The 13,759-nt window shown below is 33.4% G+C and overlaps 2 protein-coding genes across 3 annotated transcripts in view; one reads left to right on the forward strand and one right to left on the reverse strand.

Moving 5' to 3' along the window:
* The window catches only part of LOC127717661 (glycerol-3-phosphate dehydrogenase, mitochondrial-like), a 50,666-nt gene extending 50,037 nt beyond the window's left edge, over positions 1-629 (reverse strand). The window contains exon 1 of the mRNA XM_052223405.1: positions 570-629. The gene's annotated coding sequence lies outside the window, so the exon portion shown is untranslated. The remainder of the gene's footprint in view (positions 1-569) is intronic.
* Positions 630-655: 26 nt separating this feature from the next.
* Positions 656-12,937, forward strand: LOC127717663 (ankyrin repeat and KH domain-containing protein mask-like). 2 transcript variants are annotated; one of them, XM_052223407.1, is made up of 2 exons: positions 656-732; positions 11,990-12,937. In XM_052223407.1, the coding sequence occupies exon 2, from the start codon at positions 11,990-11,992 to the stop codon at positions 12,920-12,922; it is 933 nt and encodes a 310-aa protein (XP_052079367.1). In that variant the 5' UTR covers positions 656-732; the 3' UTR covers positions 12,923-12,937. The 2 variants fall into 2 exon arrangements, with proteins under 2 accessions (XP_052079367.1, XP_052079368.1); XM_052223408.1 differs by lacking the exon at positions 656-732 and adding an exon at positions 750-865.
* The last annotated feature ends 822 nt before the right edge of the window (positions 12,938-13,759 follow it).

Raw genomic sequence — 13,759 nt, forward strand, 5'->3', positions numbered from 1 at the left:
TGATGATAAATGACATAATTCTATAAAAATCCATGTCCCAAGTAAATAACTGTGCAAAGTTCTTACAAAACATTTGGACTCTACTCAAAACTTTCATGTCTCATTAACTTGGCCAGTGTAGGACATGACTGGTATGACATAACCAGACTGTATAACGTTTTCATTATTTCATCCTACCTATCAAATCTTCAATTTTAATACCAAAAGTATCCAGTCTTTCAGTTTCACACTCACAGTTTTAAAAATCTCATGTCATTTTTACTTTGTATACAACAAAACTGCCCATGAATCTTTTTTTCACATAACAGTAAACACTGTTGACATCCTGATTCACTTTTCAGCTTTGACAGCTAAATATAGTTCAAAACATATATATATATATATATATATATAGTAAGCTGATTAAGCCTAACACTTCAGTAACAGACAGCAGACAGATCCTGATTTTTACTTGACATCAGCCAGTCAACCAAACATCAAAAGCTATCAATCAAAAATATATGCCAAACACCATGCACAATCAGAAAAGTCTAATCTAAAAAAAAAATGTAAAGTATGACAAAATACACCTCAAACTCTTATAAAGAATTAGTCGGCTGCTGCTGCATTCTTCATGACCTTGACTTACAGTAGAATTCAATACTTCCGGTGTTGTGTGTAAAACTCGGACCGTTTGACTGAGGGAAACAAGAAAAACAGAAACCTAGATCTGCGTTGTGTGCTTTTTGCATTGTATGTTGTATTGTATCCTTAAAATTGTATTGACCTTCTTTTACTTAAGGAGTCCAAACCCATTTAGAGCTATAGATATACTAAACTAACCATAGAAGTAAAAAATGGTAAAGATACCCCGAAGGCAGTGAAGGTAAAAAGAAGGCCATTGTTGACATGTTGTATAGGGAAGCAAACCAACTCGCCCCACTGCCAAATCGCCCCACTCTTTAGTCCTGTTTACCAACTCGCCCCACTTTCTAAAAAAAATCGCTCCACTCTGGTTTACCAACTCACCCCACTTATGACAAAGGGTAAAATCCTTATAATATACAATAAAGGTCGGCCAACTCGCCCCACTTATTAAAACTTATCTACCATTGTCTACAGAGAATAAAACAAATCACTTGTGATACTAATAAAAATCGAAAATTGAATATATGATTATGATTGAAATTAAATGATGCTTCAATTTTTAAAATAAAATTGTAGATACATTACCGGTATTTATTATGTAATTTTAGTATTTATTGGAGATGAACTTTATTATTTTTTTTAAACACCCATGATTCGTGACTTATCTAGCTATAGTAAAACAGTGATTACATTTACCAGAAAACAAATGTCATAAACAGTTACAATAGTCAATAACATCGTACGTCACAGAAATGCTGATACTTACTTGAGGGGGATAGGAGGGGTCCTGATCCCGAAATCCCGGGCTTAAAAACATCGAATCCCGAGGTCCCGAATTTAAAAAAAAATAAATCCCAACATCCCGAAATTCGAAAAAAGAATTCACGGATCCCGAAAGGATCAATCCCGAAATCCCGAGCTTAAAAACACCCGATCCCGGAGTCCTGATAAAGGTCCTACCCCCCCCCCCCCCCCCACCTTACTTCTTTCTGCTTTCTTTCAACCAAAAGAAAAGAGTTAAAAAAAAACAAGATGCATTTCTAAGGTTTTCATCAGTATTAATTTAATTCATAAGTGAGGCGAGTTGGTAGACCTTAATTCAGTACAGTTTAATTCTTTTATTCATTAGTTGGGGGAGTTGGCAGACTTTTATTCAATGGGATTAGATTCCTTTTTATAAGTGGGGCGAGATGGTAGTCATTATTGCAGTAAGATGCTATTCTTTTTTTCATAAGTGGGGCGAGTTGGCAGGACTAATTTCATTGGGATTTTACTATTTTTCATAAGTGGGGCGAGTTGGCAGGACTAATTTCATCGGAATTTTACTATTTTTCATAAGTGGGGCGAGTTGGCAGACCTATATTCAGCGGGATTTTAACTTTTTTAGTAAGTGGGGCGAGTTGGCAGACCTATATTCAACGGTAAACAAAAGTGGGGCGATTTGGCAGTGGGGCGAGTTGTCATGTATTCGTTGTATAAAAACAAAAATCGCATTAAATATCATATACTATTAATACTATAGCACCTAGACCAAATAATTATTACGTCTGGAAAGGCTATTTAATTGTTTTGCTGTGACACTTGCTATGTCGTAGGAAGCCGTCTCAGCAAAAAATAAAAAAAGTCTGTCAAGATGTCATTATTATTTGGAGTACTGGGGCGTGTTTTAATGGTCTCTTCTGTAAATCTCCAGAATGTCTTCTGGTGAAGAGTCCAAAAAAATGAATCTGGACCTCATCTGGAGATATTCTGTCGAAGCAAATTAAAACAAAAATTCAATTTGTCGACGAAAATAGCTGATTTTTTTTTTTATGTTGGATGACATAAACACTGATCATGCTGATAAATGCAGTTTACGATGATTAATTAGAAAATTAAGATACGTTAGTTCCGATACGATAGACATGACTGTAATAGTGTGTTCTATTTTGGCATTGATATAATTATACAATACGTGTAAACACAAAGAAAATTGGTTGGAAAAAATCTCTGTGGTCGTGACATTTTTGTCGAGCCTGCGACTTTTGTCGCAGAAAGCTCGACATAGGGATAGTGACGGTGGCGGCGGCGTTAGCTAACTTCTTAAAAGCTTTATATTTTAGAAGGTGGAAGATCTGGATGCTTCATACTTTGTATATGGATGCCTCATGTTACGAAGTTTCCGTCAGTGACTACTTGAAAAAAAAGTTAAGATTTTTTGTAATGTTAAATTCTCTCTTATTATAAGTAATATGATAACTATATTTGGTATGTGCGTACCTTGCAAGGTCCTCATGCCCGTCAGACAGTTTTCACTTGACTTCGACCTCATTTCATGGATCAGTGAACAAGGTTAAGTTTTGGTGGTCAAGTCCATATCTCAGATACTATAAGCAATAGGTCTTATATATTCGGTGTATGGAAGGACTGTAAAAGAGGGACGAAAGATACCAGAGGGACAGTCAAATTCATAGATTGAAAACAAACTGACAACGCCATGGCCAAAAATAAAAAGACAAACAGACAAATAATAGTACAGATGACACAACATAGAAAACCAAAGACTAAGCAACACGAACCCCACCAAAAACTGGGAGTGATCTCAGGTGTTCTGGAAGGGTAAGCAGATCCTGCTCCACATGTAAGGTGTACATGTCCAACTGGCAGGTGTCATCTGACCTTGACCTCATTTTCATGGTTCAGTGGTGATAGTTAAGTTTTTGTGTTTTGGTCTGTTTTTCTTATACTGTATGCAATAGGTCTACTATATATATTTGGTCTATGGAATGATTGTAAGGTGTACATGTCTAGCTGGCAGGTGTCATCTGACCTTGACCTCATTTTCATGGTTCAGTGGTCAAAGTTAAGTTTTTGAGTTTTGGTCTTTTTTTCTAATACTATATGCAATAGTTCAACTATATTTGGTGTATGGAAATATTTTATGGTCTATATGTCAGTCTCGCAGGTTTTATTTTACCTTGATCTCATTTTCAAGGTTCATTGCTCAGTGTTAAGTTTTTGTGTTTTGGTCTGTTTTTCTTTAACTATAAGCAATAGGTCAACTATATTTGTTGTATGGAAGAATTGTTAGCTGTACATGCCTGCCTAGTACAGTTCATCTGACCTTGACCTCATTTTCATGGTTCATTGGTCAATATTTAGTTTACTTGGTTAATATTAAGTTTATGTGACAGTTGTAATAAAGCTTTATATTTAGGACTATCAACATAATATCAATGATTAGTAAAGAAGGCGAGACATTTCAGCGTGTGCACTCTTGTTTCTCTATATATATGCTGTCCTAACTCTTTTTGCTATCCTTGTTTCAAAATTCCAATAGGGAACACATATTATATTATTGTAGTAAATAAACCATTTTGTAAGATGTTTCGGCCACTAGCCATCTTCAGTTTCTTTATTATCCTTCTTAACTACATGGTAGACATTTTACTTTCACAATCATTAAGATGTTATAGATTTAATTCCTTGGTAATGTTATGACGTCACAATAATTTGACGTCATAATACATGTATCTTTTTATGAATGAAGGGCAAAGTATATGAAATTAGATAAATTAAAGTCAATCTTTTGTTTAATGTTGACCCCAAATGGCTTAATTGTATTTAGTTTTTGCATCCACTGTGCCTCAATATATCATCTATAATTGGCAGATTTTTCTTAAATTTGTTGAAGAACTTGAACTGTCATGTCCTCTATACAATGGTCCTTCTGGTTAAAATGTTTAGCTACAGCTTTTTTCCTGTTATGTCTAATATCTGCTAGGTGTTCTTTGATTCTTTCATTGAGGGATCTTTCTGTTTCTCCTACATAGACATAGTGGTCACATTTCCCACAGTGTAGTCCATAAACAAGGTTTTCAAGTTGACATCTGTGAATGTTGTCTTTGAAAGTGAATGTCTTATCTCCAAGTACAATTTTTTCTTCATTTCTTTCAATATTGCACCCTTCACATTCTTCTTTAAATGCTTTGTTGTTGCCTTTGCTAATCATTTTTGTTGAGCCTGCGACTTTTGTCGCAAAAGCCAGACATAGTGATCCTACATTCCGTCGGAGGTGGCGGCGTCCACAAATATATGTATAAGTACTCGTCCACGTCTACTTTGTGTTTTTGTTAGATGTATTTCTATATTATCCATCTTATGAGTTAAGCCTTTTTCAACTGATTTTTATACGATGTATATTGGTATGACCTTGGCGTATACGTAGTCGTCATCGTCCGAAGACACATTGGTTTTCGCACTCTAACTTTAGTTTAAGTGAATGGATCTCTATGAAATTTTATGACAAGGTTCAATACCACAAAAGGAAGGTTGGGATGGATTTTGGGGGTTATGGTACCAACAGTTAAGGAATTAGGGTCCAAAAAGGGGCCAAAAAACAATAATTTTTCTAGTTTCCAGACAATAACTTGTGTTCAAGTGTATGGATCTCTCTGACATTGTACCACAAGGTTCCATATCACAAAGGGAAAGCTGGGTTTGAGTTTGGCGGTAATTGCCCTAAAAGTTTAGGAATTTGTGGCCAAAAAGGGGCCAAAAAACAAGCATTTTTCTAGTTTCCAGACAATAACTTGCGTTCAAGTGTATGGATCTCTTTGAAATTGTACTGGAAGGTACCATACCACAAAGGGAAGGCTGGGATTGAGCTTGGGGGTGAGGAATCATAAGGGGGTTCAAATATTTTGGGGGGGGGGATTTTTTTTCCCTTTTTTTCCTTTTTTTTTTCTTTAAAATTTTTCATTTTAAATTGGTTATTTCTGATTTATATATAAAAGCAAATAATAATGATATTATGTTTGAATTAAGGTAAATTAAAAAAATTTAAGTTCTTAGACCACATTCATTCTGTGTCAGAAACCTATGCTGTATCAAATAATTAATCACAATCCAAATTCAGAGCTGTATCAAGCTTGAATGTTGTGTCCATACTTGCCCCAACTGTTCAGGGTTCGACCTCTGCGGTGGTATCAAGCTGCGCCCAGCGCAGCATTTTATTATAGTTTGATATTGTGTTGTATTGTTACCCCACTGTCCCAGGTTATGGGAGGGTTGAGTGCTCACAAACTTGTTTAACGCCGCCACATTCTTTATGTGCCTGTCTCAAGGCAGTAACCTGTAGTTCAGTGGTTGTCGTTGGTTCATGTCTGTCATATTTGTTTTTCGTAAACTGTTTTGTTATAAATTAGGCCGTAAGTTTTTTTATTTGAATTGTTTCATATTTTACAACATCTCCTTATTTTTATATAGACATGATTCTTAGACTGTCAAAATGTAGTCAAACTTAAGAATTCAACTGCCAGACTTGAATGTATAGTTCATGCTGGATCCAAGGACTAAACACTCAAGAAAATCATTTTACTACCAAATTGTGATGCAACAGATGCATGTCATGATACATTACCAGACTCAAGCTAGCGAACCATTAGCCAGTAAACTATAAGATGCATCAAGCTAGAGAACAATAAGCCAGCGAGCAATAAGAAAACGCGCCAACTTGATCATGCCTAAAAACCGAAGACTTGCAATAACACGAAACATCCTTTGAAATATGATGACAATTATTTCCAGTAGGAAGACAAAATGCAATTCCATTTTAACACAGACAAAGTTAATTAGTTATTCGTGTATTTAATAACTTTTAAGCCGGGCATCTAAAATTCCTTTTACATGTTTTAGCTAATCCTTTCTCTCTTTAGTGTTCTCTGATTTAAGAGATGGGTTTGTTGTCGTTATAATAATGAAAAAAATAATAAAAATAGTTCACACTAAATTAATTTAAAGTTACAATTAAATATTTTAGCTTATATATGCGTTTGAAAAGAAAAGAAAAAAAAAACTGATTTTGGAACGTCAAGTATTTTTTGTTAGATTTTCTGTAGAAATAAAAGCTGATAACTATTATACACAGTTTTCTTCTTTTGTCAAAGAAATAGGTCATTTTTCTAATTATTCAAAAGTATGTCGTCACACTGGTAATTTATTTATTATATTTCGAAAGGAAGAGTGATTAGTGTAAGAGTGACTAACAAATAGAACAAGAAACCAATTAACATAAAGATTTTGGTTTATCTAAACGACAAATTTTTTGAATCCAAGGTTATGTAAAATCTGGACCCAACATCATACATAAAGTCCCTACAGCAAAGCTGTTGTCCACACTAGGTGCAAATGATAGGCAATTACCTAAGCTTGCATAGCCAAAAGACCCAGGTGGGTAAAGTTACAGAACTTCTTTAATTGAGGTCCAAAGTTGGGTTATGGTGACCGAACCCTCCCTTCTTTAATTCGTAAAAAAGTCCCTACGGGAAAGCTTTTGTCCACACTCAGACGTTTTAATGACGATTAGAAATCATTAGAACCATTCAAACTTGAAGAAAATAAGAGCTAATCTAGCAATTTAGCATGTTTAACATGCAGAAAAGTTAAACAGGGAATAAGATTAACAGGGGCCCAGTAGCCAATGCTACTGGAAATTTGGCTGGGCCCCTAACTTTTTAACAGAATTCCCATATGGTCAATACAAAATTTCCACATTTTGTCAGTTGGGCCCCTGCTTTATAGATTTTACACATATAAACACTAACATAAGATCAAAATATTGCACCTTCTTATTAGAATTAAGTCAGCATGGTCAGTATGAATGAAAGTTTTGTAAACACCACAAAAATGATGTAATTTTTGATGAAATAAATATTTTTATTTCATCAAAAATGGCTAAATTTCTAGATTTTATGACGTCTAATTTGCTGTTTCATCATTATTGTTTTATTAGAGCTGCATCGGATAGAAATCAATTTTAATTGATTTAAGAAAATTTACAAACGAAATAAAATGAATTTTGGTCTGTTTTGTAGGGTTCTGCGCTACATGTATATCAACTAAATTTTCAAACAAGTACAGACTTTTTATTGAGATTTTTTCAGCCCAAAATAGGTTAACAAATGTACTAATATATATATATATATTAGTACATATTATAAGTATATTAGTCAGCAGGGTTTAAGAACATCAGTTGTTCGACCTGCTAGTCAAATGCGTTTTGTTAAAATATACTTTTTCACTCATTTGGTTTTTTGGAAAATGTTGTTTGTGCTGTATTTAGACCCCTCTATCAAGAAATTTGTTTTGCATGCACACATATAAAAATTTCGGTTTTTATCCAACGCACTTATAGGTTTGAACGTTGTTTTCAATTTAGACTTGTTTATATTTTTTCGTTTGGGCTTGTATTATATTTGCCTTCGGGTTTATATGATCTGTTCATCCTATTTTGGCTCTTTCAAAATTCAAGAGTCTATCCTAAATTGAGGTAAATTATATAGCCTTCCAAATACCGTTTCAATTCCTAACATCACTGAAGAGACATTAATTGTTGAAATCCGGATATGGTGTACAAATTTTTGCACCTCATGTTTGCGGTATACCATCATGACCATGTTTTCCGCAAGTTTATTGTTTTCTGTTTGGTAAAAAATTAAAAATAAGATCTATTTTGTTACATCTTGTGATCCATTTATTTGGCAATCGCCAGTGGCAGTCAGCAGAGTTTAAGAACATCAGTTGTTCGACCTGCTAGTCAAATGCGTTTTGTTAAAATATACTTTTTCACTCATTTGTTTTTTTGGAAAATGTTGTTTGTGCTGTATTTAGACCCCTCTATCAAGAAATTTGTTTTGCATGCACACATATAAAAATTGCGGTTTTTATCCAAAGCAATCATAGGTTTGAACGTTGTTTTCAATTTAGACTTGTTTATATTTTTCCTTATTTGCCTTCGGGTTTATATGATCCATTCATCCTAATTTGACTCTTTCAAAATTCAAGAGTCTATCCTAAATTGAGGTAAATTATATGGCCTTCCAAATACCGTTTCGATTCCTAACATCAATGAAGAGACATTAATTGACGAAATCCGGATATGGTGTACAAATTTTTGCACCTCATATTTGCGGTATACCATGTTTTCCGCAAGTTAATTGTTTTCTGTTTGGTAAAAAATTAATAATAAGATCTATTTTGTTACATCTTGTGATCCGTTTATTTGGCAATCGCCAATGGCAGTCAGCAGGGTTTAAGAACATCAGTTGTTCGACCTGCTAGTCAAATGCATTTTGTTAAAATATACTTTTTCACTCATTTGGTTTTTTGGAAAATGTTGTTTGTGCTGTATTTAGACCCCTCTATCAAGAAATTTGTTTTGCATGCACACATATAAAAATTTCGGTTTTTATCCAACGCACTTATAGGTTTGAACGTTGTTTTCAATTTAGACTTGTTTATATTTTTTCGTTTGGGCTTGTATTATATTTGCCTTCGGGTTTATATGATCTGTTCATCCTATTTTGGCTCTTTCAAAATTCAAGAGTCTATCCTAAATTGAGGTAAATTATATAGCCTTCCAAATACCGTTTCGATTCCTAACATCACTGAAGAGACATTAATTGTTGAAATCCGGATATGGTGTACAAATTTTTGCACCTCATGTTTGCGGTATACCATCATGACCATGTTTTCCGCAAGTTTATTGTTTTCTGTTTGGTAAAAAATTAAAAATAAGATCTATTTTGTTACATCTTGTGATCCATTTATTTGGCAATCGCCAATGGCAGTCAGCAGAGTTTAAGAACATCAGTTGTTCGACCTGCTAGTCAAATGCGTTTTGTTAAAATATACCTTTTCACTCATTTGTTTTTTTGGAAAATGTTGTTTGTGCTGTATTTAGACCCCTCTATCAAGAAATTTGTTTTGCATGCACACATATAAAAATTGCGGTTTTTATCCAAAGCAATCATAGGTTTGAACGTTGTTTTCAATTTAGACTTGTTTATATTTTTTCCTTTGGGCTTGTATTATATTTGCCTTCGGGTTTATATGATCCATTCATCCTATTTTGACTCTTTCAAAATTCAAGAGTCTATCCTAAATTGAGGTAAATTATATGGCCTTCCAAATACCGTTTCGATTCCTAACATCAATGAAGAGACATTAATTGACAAAATCCGGATATGGTGTACAAATTTTTGCACCTCATATTTGCGGTATACCATGTTTTCAGCAAGTTAATTGTTTTCTGTTTGGTAAAAAATTAATAATAAGATCTATTTTGTTACATCTTGTGATCCGTTTATTTGGCAATCGCCAATGGCAGTCAGCAGGGTTAAAGAACATCAGTTGTTCGACCTGCTAGTCAAATGCATTTTGTTAAAATATACTTTTTCACTCATTTGGTTTTTTGGAAAATGTTGTTTGTGCTGTATTTAGACCCCTCTATCAAGAAATTTGTTTTGCATGCACACCTATAAAAATTGCGGTTTTTATCCAACGCAATCATAGGTTTGAACTTTGTTTTCAATTTAGACTTGTATATATACATGATTTATATATATATATTTTTGCATAACATAAGGTCGATTTCTCTCCGACTCAGCTCATTAAAAAATAAATTTTAAATGATGAAAACAGTTCTACACATTAAAATATTTGAGCTGTAGAAATGACTACCCTGACTACCGGTATCCTGTTATCCTCAAAAAGTATGTTATTTTCATAAAATTGTTAGACATGTTAGAAAAAGTAGCCAGTGTGTAATGTCAGTAACCATCAGCATTTCTCTTTTTCTAATTAATTCATGTAATTCTAAGGATTTTTCTATTCATATATATAATTTTTGTCATCTTTTAAGTGCATAGCACCCACTTTGTTTAGATATGTTTAAGGTTTTACTTCACATTTGAAATGAAATACTTTGTCCCATCCATTTTAACATGACATGTATGCCATCTCATAATAAAAAAACTGCAAATTCATATAAGAGTCTTTCGTTTGATCTTGCCATGATTAAACCCCCTACACTTGTGCAAAAAAAAGTTTTATGAAGTTGACCAGGTATTAATGTTACATATAAAGACAATATCCCAAAATATTTAGAAAAAGAAAGAAACTTACACCTAAAAGCTGACTGCATATATATATATGAATATATAAATTCACACAACATGACAATGCATGAAGAACTGGACTGGCAGTCTTGAACTTAACAAAGATTTTTGAGATTTTGTTCCATGCTCAATCAGTGAATGCCTCACAGTGACTTTGGATTGAATGACAGCAATAGAAGCTGTGTTCCTTAAACTTCTGTTTTGTTAATTTTGTGTAGGACTTTTGTGTCTTTATCATTAAATTAAATTCCATTGTCGTTCTTATGATTCAGTTTTTAGTTGTCAGCTGTTACTTGTGAATAGTTGTTTCATTGGCAATCATATCCCATCTTCTCATTTGATATAATTGTAAATTTTAATGAAATACAGCTGTATTTCAAGATTTGTAGCAAACATACTCAATGAATAACCATGAATACTTGTATGATGCTTTTCAATATCAAAATCTATCTTTACATGCTGGTTTTCAAGTAAATCTACTAATTTTATCTACTAAATGATGGGAGGTAACTCATGACACCATATATTCTGACTTCCATTAGTCAGACAATTCTGACTTTTTTATGTCAGACCTCTGACTGTTAAAGGTACAACTTTTTTCACCTGGTGCCAACTTAGATGTATTATCAAAAAGTTATCTTCTGCTTCAATATTTTGATCTTTATATATAATAATCATCATCTGCAAATGTGCAATGACACTGTACATGCTATATATATATAGGATATGTGTGGTAAGGATTTAATTGATTTACAAAAAAAATTCTCAAAACTAAATATTGCTGCATGATTCTGGTATTGTTGGCAGGATCATCATAAAATAAGGAGATGTGGCATGATTGCCAATGAGACAACTACATGTATCCAATAGAGTCCAAATGAAGCGGATTTATGCAACTATACATTCTATAGGTCAATGTTAGGCCTTTAACAAAGAGAAAGACCCACATGGTATAAGTTAGCTACAAAAGGCCTCTATATGACAAGATTTGAAACAATTCAAACTTATAAAGCAGCATTTACATGTATGACCATAAAATAAATGAAAAACAAATATGTCAATATGTCATATTTGTTTGTTTTTGTTTTTTGTTTTTTGTCATAAATCAGGCCATTGGTTTTTTCACTTGAATTGTTTTCAAATCTGGTTTCCAAATTACCCTATTGTTCATATTGTTAGTTGGGTGACTAAATGGTGCAGGGATTATGGACAGCAATTCAAGTGATGGTAATAACTGACACTTGCCCTTTTGGCCAGGTCAACTAAAACATCTCATATTGCCACTGTTTTTATTAAATTTTTATGTCTCATTAAGGATGAAAACTTATTTATTTATTTAAGATTAAGCCTAAAATCATGTACATGTATATTAAGTTACCACAATTTTACATGTTAGATTAAAATATTTGTTTCTATTTTAACAGATGGAGAACACCATAGGAATCCTTTCTCCAACAGCTTACAGTAAAAGACTCTTCTATATCTGTTCTGGGGAAGGTTTATTAAACCATAGCTCTGAACCTGATCAGGAAGCATTGATACTAGAGGAACAGAGGACATTATTACGTACATTTAATGCCGATCCAAATTATAAACACAAGGGAAGTTACCCACTGTGTGAAGCAAGTCGTAAAGGTTACGAACGAGTAGTTAAAGAACTTATATTACAAAGAGCAGACGTAAATGTATGTGATAAATGGCTTTGTTCTCCATTATATTTAGCTGCATCACATGGTTATAAAAACATATGTGAGATGTTGATCAATAAAAATGCTGATATGAATGCTAAAAATCAGTATGGATTTACACCATTGTGGACATCCATAGAAAATAATAATATCGAAATTGCTAAACTGCTATGTAAGCATGGTGCGGACGTTAATGTAATGCGACCAAACTCTCATGGAATTGAAATGAAAATGTTGACATATGTTTTGCTTGCTAAAGGGGATACAAGTCTAGCAGAATGTATCTTGACATCAAATTGTGTTCCGTATCAAATTGAGAGTTCTCTCTGTTATATGATCCTAGACTTTGGCGATGAAAGTCGTCGTTTTGTTCAGAAACTTATCTGTGCAGGATTTGAATTTGAATACCACCACTGGGTGTCTAGTATGAAACATAAAATAGCCAATCGCCCTAACGAAGTAACAGAGGGAGAACAAAGTTTTATTCAGTTTATCCAGATTGAGACACGTACACCAAAACGCTTACAAAACATGGCTCGAGTTGTAATCAGGACAGCATTACTTAATGCCAATCCAAATGTTCCTGTGAGGACAAGTGTAACACAGCTACATCTTCCTCCTAAACTGGAAAGATTTATCTGTCTATCTGATGTTGTTAATATTGATTAAATATTGTATAAATGATGATAATTTCTTCTTCTTCTATTTTTTTTAAATCAGATTACTGGTACTTGGTTGACAATGGTTGATGAAGTTATATAACCTCAGGAAATAACATCTCGTAAAAACTGTCATATTTAGGAATTATTCTTTCAACATATTTATCATGAAAAAAAAAATTGTGTAGAAATTCCAATAAGGATTTTTTTTAATTATTGTAGTAGTTACATTTTTTTTTAAAGTTTTGGCCACTGGCCTTCTTCAGTTTTTCTATTATCCTTCTAACCTACATGGTAGACAAGTCACTTTTCACAATCATTAAGTTTTTCTGGCACATTAAAAATAAAGTCTAAATGGTTGTAAAAAGTGACTTGTCTACATGTACAATGCAGAAACTGAAGAAGGCCAGTGATATGTCTTCCTGCGGATTGTTACCTTGTGAGCTAGCACATCAAAAATCTTGCTCAACATGTCCATCTAATACTAAAAAGGATTCATATTCATATCACATCAACATGTTCTCATAATGATATGAAGATAATGTATTTGCCAATGGACATTAAGGGAGCTACCATTTGATTTGTATGGGGGGCTAGGATGAAAAATTTTGTCCTGCATTTTTTTTCTAGTTTATCCTGACTTTTTTTTTGCCAAGTTGCTGATCCTGCCTTTTTTTTTTACTCAAAATTTTTTACTCAAAACTCCTGGCCTGCCTTTTTATTTCAAATTTCATCCTAGCCCCCCATAAAAATTAAATGGTTGCTCCCTAAACACTGACACATGATCATCATAAAAAATGTGAGTTATATTATGAAAAATAGTCTTAACAGGATAAAATAAACTATT

Source organism: Mytilus californianus, unplaced genomic scaffold (genome assembly GCF_021869535.1).
Source record: "Mytilus californianus isolate M0D057914Y unplaced genomic scaffold, xbMytCali1.0.p SCAF_10, whole genome shotgun sequence".
NCBI classification, from domain to species: domain Eukaryota; kingdom Metazoa; phylum Mollusca; class Bivalvia; order Mytilida; family Mytilidae; genus Mytilus; species Mytilus californianus.

Bases quoted from the DNA above. Each gene is read 5' to 3' on its own strand.
- LOC127717663 (XM_052223407.1), top strand. From the start codon at position 11,990: ATGGAGAACACCATAGGAATCCTTTCTCCAACAGCTTACAGTAAAAGA.